At 33.4% G+C, this 17,153-nt stretch overlaps 1 protein-coding gene across 1 annotated transcript in view; it reads left to right on the top strand.

Moving 5' to 3' along the window:
- Positions 1 to 17,153, top strand: part of LOC140750445 (cyclic GMP-AMP phosphodiesterase SMPDL3A) — an 89,264-nt gene that overhangs the window by 21,820 nt on the left and 50,291 nt on the right. Inside the window, exon 2 of the mRNA XM_073083970.1 lies at positions 11,568 to 11,670. Coding sequence (XP_072940071.1) covers positions 11,601 to 11,670 — 70 coding nt within the window. The 5' untranslated portion in view covers positions 11,568 to 11,600. The remainder of the gene's footprint in view (positions 1 to 11,567; positions 11,671 to 17,153) is intronic.

A 17,153-nucleotide genomic window follows, 5' to 3' on the forward strand; every position in this document is an offset into this window, starting at 1 on the left:
CCTTCTTGTATGGAATTAATGTAATTCTTATGGATTTTGAAGACACATATGATAATTAAGTTATAATTAAGGCAACTTTAATATTAAGGTACATAAACACCATAATAAAAAATCCTTTTCAGAAATTTAGGTAGACAAAATGTATTATTTCGTAAATCATTGAGTTTTGTTATGGTTTTATTTGTACAGATATCAGCCTTTCATACCAATGTTAGAACGTCCCTTACAAGAGCAGCAGTAACATCAATTGGACGATAAGTAGACTAGACATTTAGCACCCTTCGCTGACCGCCTTAACGTGAACGCTCATTACTCGATAAAGAATTTTCACCCCTTCTAAATTTAGCGCAAAATCAGCAAGTCTGGATCTTTGAGGGTAGTGTCGAGATTCATCCCTAGGGGTGTTGGTGATGGCTGAATGAACACAAACCTACTCATGCGTAAGGCTTACGCACCCCCTATCTATATAAGGTTTCATTTAGTTTCACACCAGTCAATAGTTTTAATTTTTTATTAAGACCCGAAAATTGTTGTTTGTGGTTGTAAGAACAAGTTTTTTGAATTAAGTATATGAGTATTATGAAACTGTAGTCGATTATTGACTGTGAAAAAAAATGGTGCCGATTTTAACTGATAAACACACATAATTCAACATAACCTAGTACATAGTTAAATAGTTGTCTAAGTGCAAATATCCAAGTCGCACATAAGAAACTCGAATACGCACACACATTTTTTTAGTATTTATTATCATAGAAGTAATATAAATACTTTGTTCTTATATATTTACAATTTTAAATGGTTTCAATTAATGATAATATCCATACAATTAAGTAAAAATAAAACAACATAAGACTTGATTGCTTTTGACATGTTTAAATAGTAAGGTACACATTAAAGCATATAAAACAAACTTAAATTAGTTCCGAAAAATGAGTTGTAAAATGACCAAAATATTGCGAAATTATTTCATGAGACTCAAATTATCTTTCTACTTTAATTTACGAGTGAGTTTATGAAACTTTTTGCGTGTTTTATATTTAGCCCAAAATCAGATTAAATTTCAATTTTCATATTAATATTATTTTCATAAAATATTCCTCTTTTTTATCGTAGGTGTAGGTTGGTGTAGGCCTAGGTGTAGGTGTCGCAGAACACCTATGGTTTCAGAATAAAATGATTTTGGAATGTATTTCGTGACGTTGGCTAAGTATAGATTGGTAATATTAACTCAATAGCCTCATAGATAACTTTAACTCTTATCATTTAAGGCTTAATCATTTCTTTAATTAAAGCTAGTAAAGATATTCAAATTGTCAAACCACACGTAATTTTAGAGATGAACATATCGAATATGTGGAATACCCTTACATCTCAAGAATAAAAGGGGAAAATTTACTTAAAGTGATGTAGCGATGAATATATTTTCACCTTTTATGCTTTTACAAGCTGTCAACCACCTTAAGAGTTGATTTTGGAAAAACTCTTTATTAGATTTTTATTATTTTAAATCAGAAAGCTAAATATGAATTATCATCGAGTTTGCTTTTCAATTGACATACTTTCATAGTAACTTTCAACCCCTATGTAACCCCCTTAACGGTAGAATATAAAAAATCCGTTCTTAATGCGCATCTACATTATAAAATGAAGCTATATTCCAAATTTTATGATTGCAGCTTTAGTAGTTTAGGCAAAACCTTGATTAATACATTTTGAACGTTAGTATCTTTTCGCTTTTATATATATAGATTTACTTACATATCAAATATTTTCACAACAAATCACTAATATTAGGTAAGTGAAGTATACAGAACTAAAATCAATACTCATTTCTTTAATACTCTCTGCCTCTCGTACGGTGAAACAAGGGCCTATAAGCTGGTAATGACGCCGATTTAATACAGCGATCGCTGATCGGTCTTTAAACTTTTAATGGCCCTGCATTTTTTGCCCAACGACCTCAATTACGCGAATAACGTGATACGGGAAACATTTTATGAAAAGGCTTGAAAATTCTTGCATTTAAATGAAAGTTTTTTTTTGTGTCCTACATTTACGTAATGGAAACGCTTAAATTGATCGGGTAATAAATTCCACGATTTTCTTACTCGTTTTGCTGTTGGTTGGAGATTTGTATGGACTGCTTTTGAGGAGAACAAAGTACTCATTTAAATAATTTTGGTTTCAAAATTATTTTTGTACTATAACTTGTATTTTCTTGTAGTAGTAAATTAATTTGTAATCTACTTACTGTTAAATGTGCATGGTCGCCCATGATCATTGGCATTGGAAGAATTTGAAACCTCTGCAACCCTAACATATCGTACTGTCTATGTCATTTTAAACATGTGAAGCAGTAAACAAAGATTTGCATGCACGCTTACTAGATTGTTCGTAGCCACCCCTGAATACTATGATGTCATCCCATATGCGAGCCCACCGGCATCCATGCCCTTCCACTGAAACAAAAGAATGCGTTAGAAATAGGCGTGGCAGCGGATTCTCCCCGTCGAAAAGCATTATTTCTATCATCTTAAATAGACTGTACCATCTAGTAGATGCTTGTTTCAATTTAACAAAAACCACGGCCCAAAGTTTTTCCGCAAAATATGGCTTCCGATCAAAACTACTTTTACATTAACCCTTCGATTGTTCGGTTATCCTCATATCATGGCTATAAGCGGATCAACAGAAACGCAGGCTCCGTCAAAAGTTAAAAGCCTAGAGTATTAATGTTCATTATCATCACCGCTTATTAACTCCGTAGTCTATAGTTTAGTTTAGTTTCCTGCTGTCTGTGTGGCTTATAAAGGCTAGTATATATGACAGATTTTTTATATAATGTAGCAGATTAGCATGCAGTCCACTTGATGGTAAGTGGCTACTGCCGCCCAAGGACATGTGTGATCAACCCCAGATAGAAATAGATATTCCTACCTGAGGTCGGCCACAGATGCGCCGCTACCCCTAAGAACTAATTAACGCCTCGAAAAAGTATGGCTCCCTTACCACAGCCTTCAAACAAGAACACAGCAGCATTTAACACTGCTGATATTAGACAGAAATAGGTATAGCGGTGGCGACGCCGGAGTCGAACCATATTGGATTCTACCACCTTTTAACGGCGGTGTTCATCTTTAAATTATATAATGGTTTCTAACCTGATACTGCGTATCCAAATTTTTCATATAAGCTGTACTTTCATATTAATTGTACAATTGTACATGTTAAACGTATTTGTGGAGACCTAACTTAAAGGATACTATTTATAGGTATAAAGGGATTTACAATACAAATAACACGTAGGCGGTACGCAGCCGAATTTAGTAATAGAAAATGTTTGATTTTCATGTCATGGTTACTAGCATTTACGGACAAAAGTTAAACGGGCAAGGGTTTCTCACGTAGGAGGGTAGAATGACGTAATAAGGCTAACCTACTTAATACTCAGGGAGAACAACGCATCTGCGACCGACCGCAGGTAGAGAATCCTATTTGGATTCCAGCTTTATAGCTTTTTTGTTAAATATAAGTGCTTGTAGAAAACGAGCATTCGATTTATCTGGTAGTTAGTGGTCTTTGCTGCCCATGGACATATGTAATCAGTTCCTCAAATATAGACAATGTTTCTTCTGAGTAGTAAATTTGCACAACTTATAAGAGGATCTGCCTTAAGTTGAAATAACCTTAAAATCGGAACACAGTAGTATTACATTTTTGTTTTCGTGTTAGAAATGGATTCGACGATACCGCCGCAGATAAATAAATGTGAACCCTTGTTTTATAATTTTTTGAGAACATTTTTGGAAACTTTTATTACAAAACGAAACTATTGATCTGTTGGCAGGAAAATAATAACTGCTATGCTGTTGTGTACTGAAATACTGTATTAGTTTTTTATCACTTTTAGTTTGGATGTGTTTGTATATACATTCGATGTCGACTAGATTAAATCGTAGTGTATTCAGTTTTGTGTAATACTAACATATTAGTCATTTGCATTACTTTTTATCTGACCTTTCATTCGATTTTCCTTGCACAGAACATTTTTATACAGAATCTCTTAAATTGGACGCTTAATTCCTTTATGTATCGTTTCTTGCATCCCGGCAAAGCTTCCCGCATTGTAATTAGATTTTATTTTTAATGTAATTATTGAATACAAAACAACAAACTACAATAACGGTAGAAGACTTATTTATATACTGATTATTTTTGGTACTTTCATATATCTCCATCTTAAATCCTTTCATATGTATATATGTTTCATATGTATTTAATCCACTTGAAAATAAGTCTCTAGTAAGGTGCCCACGATCGATCGATGGTAGGATTGATCATTCCATTTCGATCGTCAGTTGTGCGGTTGTCGTTCCGGTTTTCGTCAAGCAATTAAAGTTAGAATACTTATCGATTGAAGTGGATTAAAGTCGATCATGGTCATCAACTGTAGATCTATCGATTGGTATGTGGGTATCCGCAGATGTAGCTGCACAACTATTTAAACTATGTATTCTCCAACAAATGAGACAAGTTCAGTTCAGCTCTTGGCAATATAACCAACTTATGCTTTATTAATTATTTTTATTATTATTAATTGTGCCTTATTTTCTGTAGCATTAAGCAATATTTAATTCTGGTCTAAAGAATAGGTATGGCAAGACAAACATATTTACACGAGGCATTTAATTAAACAAATCGTATTGACTTTAATATTTATAAATCATGTGTATTTTAATATGAAATATTTATCTAAAAATAAAAGTCTATTTAACTCACACAAACATACTATTTTGTAGCAAAATTTATAATATTGTGTAGCTTATAAATCTTATTACTATTACCATACCTTTATCCTCTTGAATTATTAATTCCCGACACCTTACCGTTCTACCGTTCAAACTTTACATCTCTAGAGAATCGAGTCGACTGAAAATTACCTCGCCATTGTAAAAAATACCTCAGGAATAATAAATTATTTCTAAGTGTTTTACTCGAAGAAATGATTTACAGTTTTATTATTTTCTAGCCTCCATTCGCTGTTCATTATTTATTGTTTCTCGGAAAGCTTTTTAAATTATGTACACAACACATCTTTATTCTTTTATAATTCCAGGTTTCCTGGAGGTGGGTGAAATAAATTTTCTAATTTGGGATATTGGTTTGCGGATTATTTTTAGACGCGGACAGAAATTTTATTTTACATTTACATTATTTACAAATGTTAATATAACGAAAATATATTACCTGAATTAATAGATACTTGAAAAATTATTTTCGTAAGCCATGTTTCACAAACCTTAGTCCTAGAGTAAGATTTTACTGATGTATTTTCCAAAAGAAATTATAATGTAATTAACCCGAAGTAGAATTGACGTTCTACCTGAGGTTGATTTCTGACGTTTGATTAAGCTACCCGTGACATCAATGGTAAGGTTTACACAAGCGGCAGTATAGCGCAGCCCGTGCTGTGAACCATCGGCGACGTTCGCCAGCTTGGGCAGCACGTCGTATAAGTCTTATGGTAAAGTAGTATCTTATCTTATTTTGAAGGTGGTAGAACCCTTTGTGGTTCGATTTTGGCGACACCATCAAGACACCAATAACTGCATAAGTGTTAAGCGTTGCTGTGTTCTGCTTTGAAGGGTATGGTAAGGGAGACATACTTTTCCGAGATGTTTCCAGCTTAGTCCTCAGCGGTAGCGGCTCATCTGTGGCCGACCTCAGATAGAAATATCTAATCCTATCTGGGGTAATTAAACACGACCACGGGGGGCCGTAGCCACTTGCCGTCAGATGGATTGCTTGCTCGTCTGCTATTCCTATTAAAAAAATGTTTTTTATAAAAATAAACTATTTTTTTTTAAATCACAGTTTTTTATAAGGTAGAAATTTCTATGTTACTTGTGCTACTGGAGTCGAACAACAAGGTTATGTGTCCTCGAAACGTCTTAGCGTATTATAAAATATACATTACAAACATTGTAAGTTAAACACAAAACAACCGTGTACTGAACCGTACCCAAGCATGCGTGAATCACGCATTCATGGCCCGAGATTATAATAAACCGTCGTATGGCAACACGCAAATACTTCATCAATGGTAGTTCCTTTTTGCACTATTGCATTACTTTATTGAACAAACAATAAACGTTAATACATTTTTGATTTACCGCAACGCTCATTACTCTGGCATTAATAATGCCGTCTAGGTTTAAGCGGAAGAGTAAAAAGGAAATGAAATGATTTAAGTACGGAGTTAGACTTCTTATGAAGGTCTGTCGGAAATTATTGAATTGATGTAATAAATTATCCTTAGCTTTTTGTATAAGATTTTTCTTGGTTATATAATATAGCTATTAATTTCAAATTTATTATTATTATGTTGTTCGTTCTAAATATTTTATTATATTTACTATAGCTGCAACTTTTTACATATCTCACTGCAGACCACTGGTATGATTCTCTCCCACAATCCGATATTACCTTCAATGTGGAGAAATACCACCATGTGTATAAACCTCTGCTTCAGCAGATTATTGGTCTCATTCAAATCATAAATATAATTATGATTTTTACCCACTATCGGTCACCGATACAACTCCCGACGTCCTAAATTTCTTCATATATTTACGATCCTTGTAATAATCGTAGGTACCTAATGTTGATGCTATATGCACTGCAAGTTATTATAATTATCCACATGCAAAATACATTTTATTCAAATTACAAACTAGGTATATGTTTTAGTCTACATTCTACAGTTTCTACACGAACGATGTCGCAATCTCCATCTAGTTAAGTATGTTAAAGCAGCACATTTTATGTACAACTACGTTATGCTACGATAACAGACGATTACACTGCGTGCTACGTGCTACGTGTAGACATGCTACGCCGTAGACCCCCTTATAGCTGGGTTATCTGTAGAATTGGTTATTTATAAACGTAAAATATTTTTTAATCTGTAGTTTTAAATCTGAATATTATATATTACCGGTATTATAACTGCTTTTTAAATATAACCGAAATTTAAAAAATAATTACCAATTACTTCACGGTGATAAAAATTGAAATGTTTGAGTTTTTTGTGAGATTTCCAAAAGAGTTTTGAATGTGTAAATCCAGACAAAGAGTCAGTCTAATGTCGAAGGACCATTGAAATTAAATTCGTTTCAAAGATAATCTTCATATGTAAAACTAAATTAACATAACATATTATGCACACACAAAGATAGACATTAGACATATTTAAGAAGAAAAGCTATCTCTGACCTGCAAAACTTCGCTCACCATTAGAAAATGAAACCAAAACAAATAACTTTCAAAATTTAACCGTAAATTTTCATACCGTTAATATTTAAAATGGTTCCCGCTTCCAACTTGACCCTTCCAGTCGGCAAGACTACACCGGTAATCCTATGTAAAGCCACGCTACGGACTCTAGTACAGGAAATTGAATTCTTCTGCGTCCACGTATAAATCGGACCAAACTAAGCAAATCTATTCGTTTGTTGCTACAGAAACTGTTGGATTTCGCTGTATTTTTGGAACTATACGATGTGCGGATTAAGCTGGGTAACTAAAATTGGGTTTGAGAGCGAATTGATAAAGTTTTACGTCTGCTATGTAGAAAAATGTGTTTGTAATGTTAGAATTTATTCTTTGTTTAAATATATTACAGATTATTGTATTGAATTAAATGATAATGATGCAATTTGTCACCACATACGAGTAGCTTATAAAGATCGGTAGATTGTCAGTTAATAGAGCATGGTTAATATGTGAAATTTATTTAAATACTTTTAAAAGGCATATGCTTTTTACTATAAATATGTTTTCATTAATGTAATGTTTCTATAATAATGCCAAACGATTCAACATAAAACATTTTATTCATATCTTGCATGTTATAGAATTTATTGGTATTCATAAAAATGTTGACTTTTTTACAACAATTAATGGAAGTTTGTATGCATGTTGATGTCAATCTGTATATAATGGGAACATTATATATACAGTATACAATAGTATAATTTCCATTAAATAAGGTTTTTTAAAAAGATGACTTTAATAACGTCGATCCAGAAACCTTAATCGCGATATTCATGAAAATATATTTGTCAGGAGTAGACTGATCAGGTTCATCAAAGGAAGTATTACTTGTTAAATATTTATTTTGTGAGTTGCCTACATTAAGCCTAATTTAAATAAGAGGTACCGAGCGAAACATCACATGAAATTCTTTCTATTCGCTCAGCAAATTTAATTACTTTAAATGGAGGTTAATGAGCTTTTAGAACGAGCTCGTTCGAATAATTTCCTACTAAAATGTTTCTTTCAGTATGAATGCTTGTTACTTCTAAGTGGGGAATTAAAATTATTCCTAGAATCAGCTGTTAAATGATTCGTGGAAACTATAGCGTTTAGTAAATGTTTCATGTCTGTATCTATAATAGAACTTACAAAATTTCAAGTAGTAATATTCGTTATCTGTCAGTCTGGCGAGGAATTCTTAAATTTAATTATTATTTAATTTAATTCAAGTAGTAATATTCGTTATCTGTCAGTCTGGCGAGGAATTCTTAAATTTAATTATTATCTGGAGGCACGGCAGTGCCTCCGCCAAGTCGAGCCAAAAGAAGCGGCACGGCCGTACCATCCTTTTCCCGAAGCTAAATTTAATTTAAAAACAAACCCTTACTATTCTTTTCTATCATTCTAGAGTAACCTATATTTAGACCAGGGTCGATAATTTTTGAAACCAAAAAAAATTACAATAGAATGAAACCCATTGGAAAAGGAGGGAAATATGATCAAAATGAAAGGAAAAATAAATTACGGTCGATCCGAGTTCGGGAAGTGGGAGGGGGTGAGTTTTTAAGGGTAAAAAATGGTTTATCTTGGCAAAGTTGTAGATCTTTTTATTACCTACAACTTTGCCATTGAACTTTTTCGCATAGGACGTGTAGATTAGCCGGAAATCAAGATAAACCATTTTTTACCCTTAAAAACTCACCCCCTCCCACTTCCCGAACTCGGATCGACCGTAATTTATTTTTCCTTTCATTTTGATCATATTCCCCTCCTTTTCCAATGGGTTTCATTCTATTGTAATTTTTTTTCATTTTTTACCATTTTTAAAGGCTTCGGCACTGGTCTAATTATAATGAATCGAAATTAGACTTCCTTGAATTTCTTTAAAGAATAATCCAGTAATTACTCTAAATAGTGATCATTTAGGCTGAGAAGTACATGGGTATCTGTGAACTTAACTAAAGCGGGCAGTTCTCTAGATTTTTGATATCATACAAATAAAAAAAAAACATTTATGTATATTGTTGGATTATCCGCCAAAATAAAATGCAGTTTATAGGCGGAGATAAATTTCTCATGTTCTCATGTTCTTTTCACATAATAATACCTTTATATTACAAAATCATATACCAACAAACCATACATACTATTTATATATTTTACCATACGCATACATCTAGACAACACCATATGGCGACAACCACAATTAGTCTCTTCAAATTTACATGACTACTTACACATATGACGCACATCATAATGAACTCATACGTAAAGTGGCATCATCCAGCAGATTTTTGCTCACGTTTCCACACGATACCGGATTCAAGCACCTGTTCAGGCCTCATTATGGAGTGCAATGTCTCTCTATATATTTATTGCATAATTTGTGCTCTTGTCTCATTAAAGAATAGTAGCGATAAACTACATGATCGAAAGACCAAGAAAAATATTTCTGAGAAACGACGTGAAGTGAAGTGAAGTAACGTGAAGTAAAAGTACGTTCTTAATTGACTGCACGGTGTTGCCGTTGACAGTGTTGCAACTTAAGGTCAAGAAACAAGCCAAAAAATAAAAATTAACATAATATTGTCCACTAGTCCATGGAAATTATGAGAATTATGTATGTATAGTCAGAGGTTTAAAACTCTTCTCACAGTGCATAAAAAGACCACGGTCAACTTTAGCAAGTGGTAACACTTACACTATGTAACTACACATGCTTAATCAGTAACTAGCTATAAGTGCACATTGGAATTATAAAACAAATACGGATATTTCTTCAACAAAACCAGTAGTTTTAAATACAATGGCAGTTCATCGCCTTCGTGGTGATTCGCTTATAGCTTACAGTGAAACAATTTCGTTGGTAGAATCGCCCCAATAAAGCAGTCATACGATAGTCGGCTCAGACCGACCGTATTAATATTCATGAGTATTTTACATACATGAAATTTATAAGTCGCATATCGTGGCGAGTAATATTATAACAATATTAAATGTATTCTACATGGGTTTTCCTTTATTCATTTATGTATGTAATTGAGTAGAAAGAAACTCCGCCTGATGGTTACCTGATAGATGATAGACATATGTAACCAACAAGTGGAAATGGCGATCTACATAAGATCGGCGACAGATGTTTTTCCTGAGGAGTGAGATAATCTCGAAATTCAATGTTCCCAGTAGCTCTAAATACTACTCGTTATGGCAAAACTGCTGGTTTATAGCGTAGATAGGCATGGCACAGTTGAACTGGATGATGATACAACCTTTGAAAGTTTTCATATATATTTGTTTAATTCAGCTTAAAACAGACATTGATGGCAACCTTCATTTAACATTATTTAAATCAGCGGTCGACAAAACCACGCTTGCGGACCTCTTTCAGAATCCTAGATTTTTTCGTGTTAAAAATCAGAGTTTACTTCCAAATTTCAACAACATCATCATTTCATGCTCCAAAAAGCTACACTCCCTCTTGCATCACCGTGGAATCCTTGGATCCTCCTTGGCCCTTGGGTCTCCGTGGTTTATATACGGTACCCAATAGTGGACCATAACCCCCTTAAACCACACCCAAAACGAATATAATTTTGACAAATCACCGCCGTCAAGGCGAAATCGTAAACAAAGCATTAGTCCAAATAAACGTAGGTGGGAACTATGACATTCCCATTTGCCGTCGGGAAATCGTTACGTCGCGCAAACAATAGGTATTTTGCAAAAAAAGATAATAGGGCGACGGAACAAAAGAGTGACGGAATACTGAGAATATATTACGCTCCTTTATTAGGTAAACCTTAGAAAAATTGTATTTTTATGAATCCTGTTTTTATTGTTTGTTTATAGGTTTAAAGATTCATTTAGATTTGTTTATGATATTGTTGAATTTGGTAATTTCATGTAATTATTATCAATCTATAAGTCGATTAAATGTTAAAAAAATAAGTTATAAAGAAGCTCTTTTGCTAACAAACAAATGCAGAAAAGATTTATTTATAATGATATGGTTGTTACATTATTTAATAAGCTTTGTTGGAAATGTTGTGCTGGAAGTAAAATCGGTCCAAGAACGCCATTTTCCCATACCTTCCAATCCAAAGGTATCCATGATTTGTTTGACGCAGAAGTGTTTTACGCCAAAAAAGTGGTTTTTACAAAGATACACTCTACTTTGGGAATCTGCATAAAAATAGAGCTCCTTATATTTTCACAGTTAGGAAATAAATATTTCTTATTTTTTACAGATATCACCCGAAGATGACTTAAAAGGATCCAGAATGAAGACCGCTAACCTGGTTCTGACACTCGTTTGTGTCATCTCCTTCACTTGTACACATGCTAAAATAGGTAAGTTTTACAAACATCTATTTAAATTCATATACACAATGTTAATTAGTTGTGATAGCCTGTAGAACTCATAAGTTTCAATGCTAACGTCAAACTTTATAAGTAATACGACGTAAATTAATCACCATCACTAATAGACCATTCAAGTCCTAAACCAAGTTTTGTTTAAGTTGTATTTATGTGACTTTTTTGTTACATGTTACACCCATAAAACAATAAATGTAAAGAGTGTTACGGCTCCATTTATTTTACACGACGACCGAGTTTTTATGCCAGTGTTATTCCAGGAGAATTTAAAAAAATCACGCTGTATTCGAGATATTATGTTATTTGAAACGTACATCTTAGAATAATAAAATAGGCGATTGAAGTATTGAGTGAAAGCTGACTCATAGAAAAGACGGGACAGACTCGTATCTCTCTAAAATATTAAAAGTTAATTATTGGAAAGATAAATAAATTTTAGCAGATTATATGTCATATTTCTTTTAAATTGTGTCAAACCAAGTTTGGTTTAGTTTAGGTAGAAGTTTTGTTTAGGTAAAGGTACATAAACCTAAACAGCGATGTGACAACTCACACAGCAAACCACTGTTCCCAGGTTTCGCATTTAATGCCAGACAAGGTCGCGAAATGTAAGGGTTTGACTCCATAACAAATAACCCCCTTTGTCTGTACCGCAGTGAAGGTTAAACGTAATTTTGACAAATCACCTCATATTTTTGTAATGTTGCAGTGGCCTATTCATTATAATAAAAACACCAAAAGGGAAATATATGAAAGAAAAGCAAAGTCCCAAAATATCTAGGTTATAACTTGTAATATTGTTCATGTTGACAATTTACAGGAGTGGTACAAAATAATATCTCAGACTTCTTAGTTTCTTACTTTAATCTTCACGTAATCATTTTTTTTATTTAAAAACTACTTGAAGTATCGGTGAATTGTAAGTTATGTTAATTTTTTTTTTTTGTAGATACCTATGTGCAATTTATATTTCATTATTTACAATACTGTTGTAAGTAATATAAAACGTACAATAAAATCAGTTTATTCGAAAAACCCATAATCCTTAACATTTTATCGTCGTAAAACTCAGTAGTTTTGTAACTGACATATCATCAGTATAATATTAGTTTCTGTCTTGTAATACTAGTGTAACATTTTAATAATCTTGAGCCATTTTGACGTAGCCTTTAACGTAGACCTGAGAAATCCTGATTAGGATTCCTATTATGTTTGAGATGAGCTAAAAGGTTCTTGTTCAGCGATATAAAAATATTTGCTAAGAAGGGTTACCAAAAACGTACATCATATTAAAACCCGAAGAGCTGTGGAACTGGAACATGTAGTTTCCCGACTGATGATATAGGGAACGGCACAGAACGCTGATTTCAGATGTCTCAAAGGCATAAAAAGAGCTCATACGAGTGTAAGCCTTGACGTGTCTTACCGTACACGATCAAGCGATAAGAGAGTTATTGTTAATAATAAATATACAATTAGGCTAGTGTGTTGATACAATTATTATCAAAACAAAAATCTAATCACATATAAGTTAAAATAAGTTAATCCGTTTTTGCTGTGGAGAATGCCAGATAATGAGATATACATAAAATCATACCCTCGATAAACATTACTCTCCGAAGTATAGTAAAAATATGTTTTTAGTATCTAATCTCTGTAATTAGTAAATCTCTGTTACCAAGCCTAATATCAGGATAGCGTTAAGATATTAATACGAGTAATAAGTAATGTATATGGCAAATATAGAATTATATTTATTATTTATGGTTAAAATGTTAAAGTAACTAATTATGGATGTATCTTTTTTCTTCTTTCTTGCACACTTTCAGAGGGGCTAAATGGTATCTATAAGTATCTTTTAACTTTTTAGAGGATCTTAGAAGTGTTAAAAATGAGAGTTCCATGGCTAAGTATATTAAGGGTCCCTGCATAAATTAAGCTACAATGCTCGCAACTCTTTATCGATAAAGGTGAAACAGGTGTACGAGGAAATGAGGTCACATTTTGGGCGGCGGCGTGAGGAAGAAATTTCTTGGGAAAGTGATTTGTTATTTAAGGAAGGTTAGGAACGTTACTGCTTTTTGAATATTTTTTACGTTACACGAACTTTTCGTAGTTTAATAAAATATTCAGATGAAATATTTAATAGTTTGGATATTTGAAGTAGCTAAAACAACTTTAATAAGGTTTCAAAGGGAACTCAAAAGATGTATTTAAATCTTTTAACTGTCAATAAATTAATTTATTAATTTATTAATACGACCCGCATGGCGGAATGGTCTCTATACTGATTTGACGCGCGTAGGGTCTTTGGTTCGACAGTCAGACAGATATCAAAATGATCAATTTTGATTTCTGAGTCTGAGCTTATGTCTCTATAAATGTGTCCATGACATCCACGACTAAGGGAATCCTAGTGTGGGGTTGAGAGTATAGGAAGCGTATAACAAGTTATTAAATTAATATAACTATCCTATAGCTTTAAACGAACAATTATAGCGAAGTTCAGACATCCAGGTACTGCGTATTAATACAAATAGAATAGATTAATATTTTTACTAAAGTAACGGAATAGATTTGTAATAGACTCCATTAAATTGTGATCAACGTCACAAATCCAATTTGGAGTTGATTACAGATGTCCATTAGAAGCAATGACGTCTATCAGGCTTGTGTTCTTCATTGTAAACAATTGGAGCTGTCATACCAGAATTTTGCTTTTACTTAAGCGATTTTCAAGCAAAATTACGTAGATTTGAGTCGTAGTACCGTGTCAAATCGCGGTATGATCCTCTAATCAAGCCGATGTAGAGAATAATGCTATCGTCGCAGAGAAGAAAGGAACAAAGTGAAAACTATTAACTTATGAATCAACTCACTTTAATAGTAAATTTTACTTTTAATGCTTAAAAGTTTTCTCTCATATCAATCGTATTATTTCGAACAGAAAAAAATTCTAAAATGAGCACTCTTGTACATTTTTGGTCACACATTATAGACGTTACTAAAGTGAATATGGATTACAACTTTTGAAATAATTTATACATATATTATACTTATAATATATGTATAAATAATAGTATTTGGTACACTGAATACTTATTCAGCAGTTATGTAGTGTAGTGAGATAATAATGGGTTAACGAAGAGAGGTCTGTATCTAGCTGAGACTCTTAAATTTTGATACAATCGCATCAAATTTATTTTTATAATTTCTTCGCATATATTTTCATTTTACTCCTAGAGACTCACGTAGAATTTCTTATTCGCTAGACCGTAAAATCCCCTTAAGTTACGCAGATACCTTGATTACTTACACGTGTCTTGGTGTATTATCATGAAGTTCTTTAGGCTGGAAGACGTGTGACGTCATGTGCGTAGTCCTTTGTATGTACCTGTTCAAAACTCGTCTTCAGAATGTCTGAAGCCTTGGTACTTATATTTTGACGATTACGTTGTACTTAAAAGTTCTTGTATTCCTTGTACATACAAGTTTCTTTCTATTTCATACATTCATTATTGGTAGAGTTTACAGAATTTCGAAAGTTTTATGAAGAACTTTTAGGCATATTGTTTTCGTTATGAAACGCGCATAGCTAGCTCCCTAGCTCCCTGGATTTTATAGATCGATTACAATTGAATATTGGATGGGTAACCGGTGGCTAAATTTGAGTGATTTCATATTACGAAGCAAATTTAGTTAAACACGGTCCAAATAGCTCAATGAACAGCAGTAAAACTTTGACCCATACCCTCCTTCACCAATCCTCATTGGAATATTGTGACGAAGAACATTTTCTATCAGAGAATAATCTGGAATATTCCAGGTGTTGGGAGAAATAATTATTCATTACTGGAACACAAGAAGGGCGGCAGTGAAGCACATTTGAAAATAAATTAGTGTTATTATTACAAGGGTTTAATTATCAGGTTTTCGTCAACAAAAACAGAATAAGTCATATTAGTATTCCTAATTTTGAGAGAACTAAAGAGTTTAATAATAACAGAAATAGCAATATTGTTTCGTAATAGTAAACGGAACGCATAAGCAATAAGCAGCAAGTTAGCGGTCGCCGGGGAAATCATGGCGACATCTGGCGGGAGACAAATGAATAAAGCGAGGACGATGGGACCGGAATCCGCTAGTGGTATGATTTTTCCGTTTCTTTTCTAGCTAATGATAGTATTTTTCCTAGAAATGTAATTGAGCTATTTGCGGAATAAATGGCATAGCTCGGTTTACATTGATTTATTTATTCTTGGGTGTCCTGAGTTATATAACTAAGTTTACGTTGGTCGAACCCTTTGTGGTTTGACTTCAGAGGTAGCAATTGGTTTTTAGCAGCCGGTAGTTTCTGTAGCAGTATTGAGCGTTGTTGTGTTACAGTTTCAAGAGCGTGGAGAGAGAGACATTCTTGTTCGAGGCGTTCTATCTTAGGTGCTACCTAAGGTGTAGCAAGGCATCTCTGGCCGACCTCAGATACGACTCTTGTCATATCTGAGGTTAATTACAAAAATGTCTATGGGCGGCAGTAGCTACGTAGCAACCTTTTTCAAGTGTAGTAGGAGCCATGGACAAATGCAGAGACGAATATTCAAACATTTATAAGATACATCCAAAATCATAGAGATATTTATCCAGGGAACCAATCAGTAATCTTTGCGTGTAGACCGTATAAAAAACGCAGTGTCACGCAAGTCGTAATATAAAGCGTAACTATTCACGACGATATACAAATAAATTGTTCAATTACATTACATAAATTATTCATCCGTAAAACAGCATTCATATATTATTAAACTGTCAAGTCTAATACATCCATCATAAGTTATAAGCAACAAATTTACTTATCGATTGAATCTAAAAACAGGTCCTTTCTCGCACTTATTTATTTATGACTTCTCCTGTATTTCGGCGTCCGATTCTATAGTCTATGTAGGTGTGTTGGATACTTCGATTGATAACTTTGGTCCTTTGGTCACAATTTTACGGATTGGTAAACAAAGAGGATGTGGATGTGGATGTGGAATGGATGGATTTTTAAATGTGGTAAAATCATTCGTGGTTCTACTCTGAGGGTACCGTCGCCATAACTATTTGTGTCTTATAACAGCAGTATTTAGCGTTTTTTTTACGTATGTATGTAGTAAGGGGGGGGGGGGGTTATTTATATGTATGAAGAAGCATTCTAACGTGCAATTTAGATTAACGTGCTTTTTAATGCTATCTGGGGTTAATTACAGATGTCACTGGGCAACAAATACCATCAGACAGAATATCTATTAGGTGGACTGCATGATCGTTTGCTAATTCTATATTAAAATTATAACTGATTGTAACCACTCAGTGCTGCAAACCACAAGAAAATCGTCACCCTCATTACTACTAATATTGTTGCACAAGACATAATGCTAAAGTACTCCAGGTAAAAAATGTCGTCTATGTAACTTCCATAG

Source organism: Epargyreus clarus, unplaced genomic scaffold (assembly GCF_041222505.1).
Source record: "Epargyreus clarus isolate Ecla_fem2 unplaced genomic scaffold, WU_Ecla_fem_2.2 ptg000019l, whole genome shotgun sequence".
NCBI lineage: Eukaryota > Metazoa > Arthropoda > Insecta > Lepidoptera > Hesperiidae > Epargyreus > Epargyreus clarus.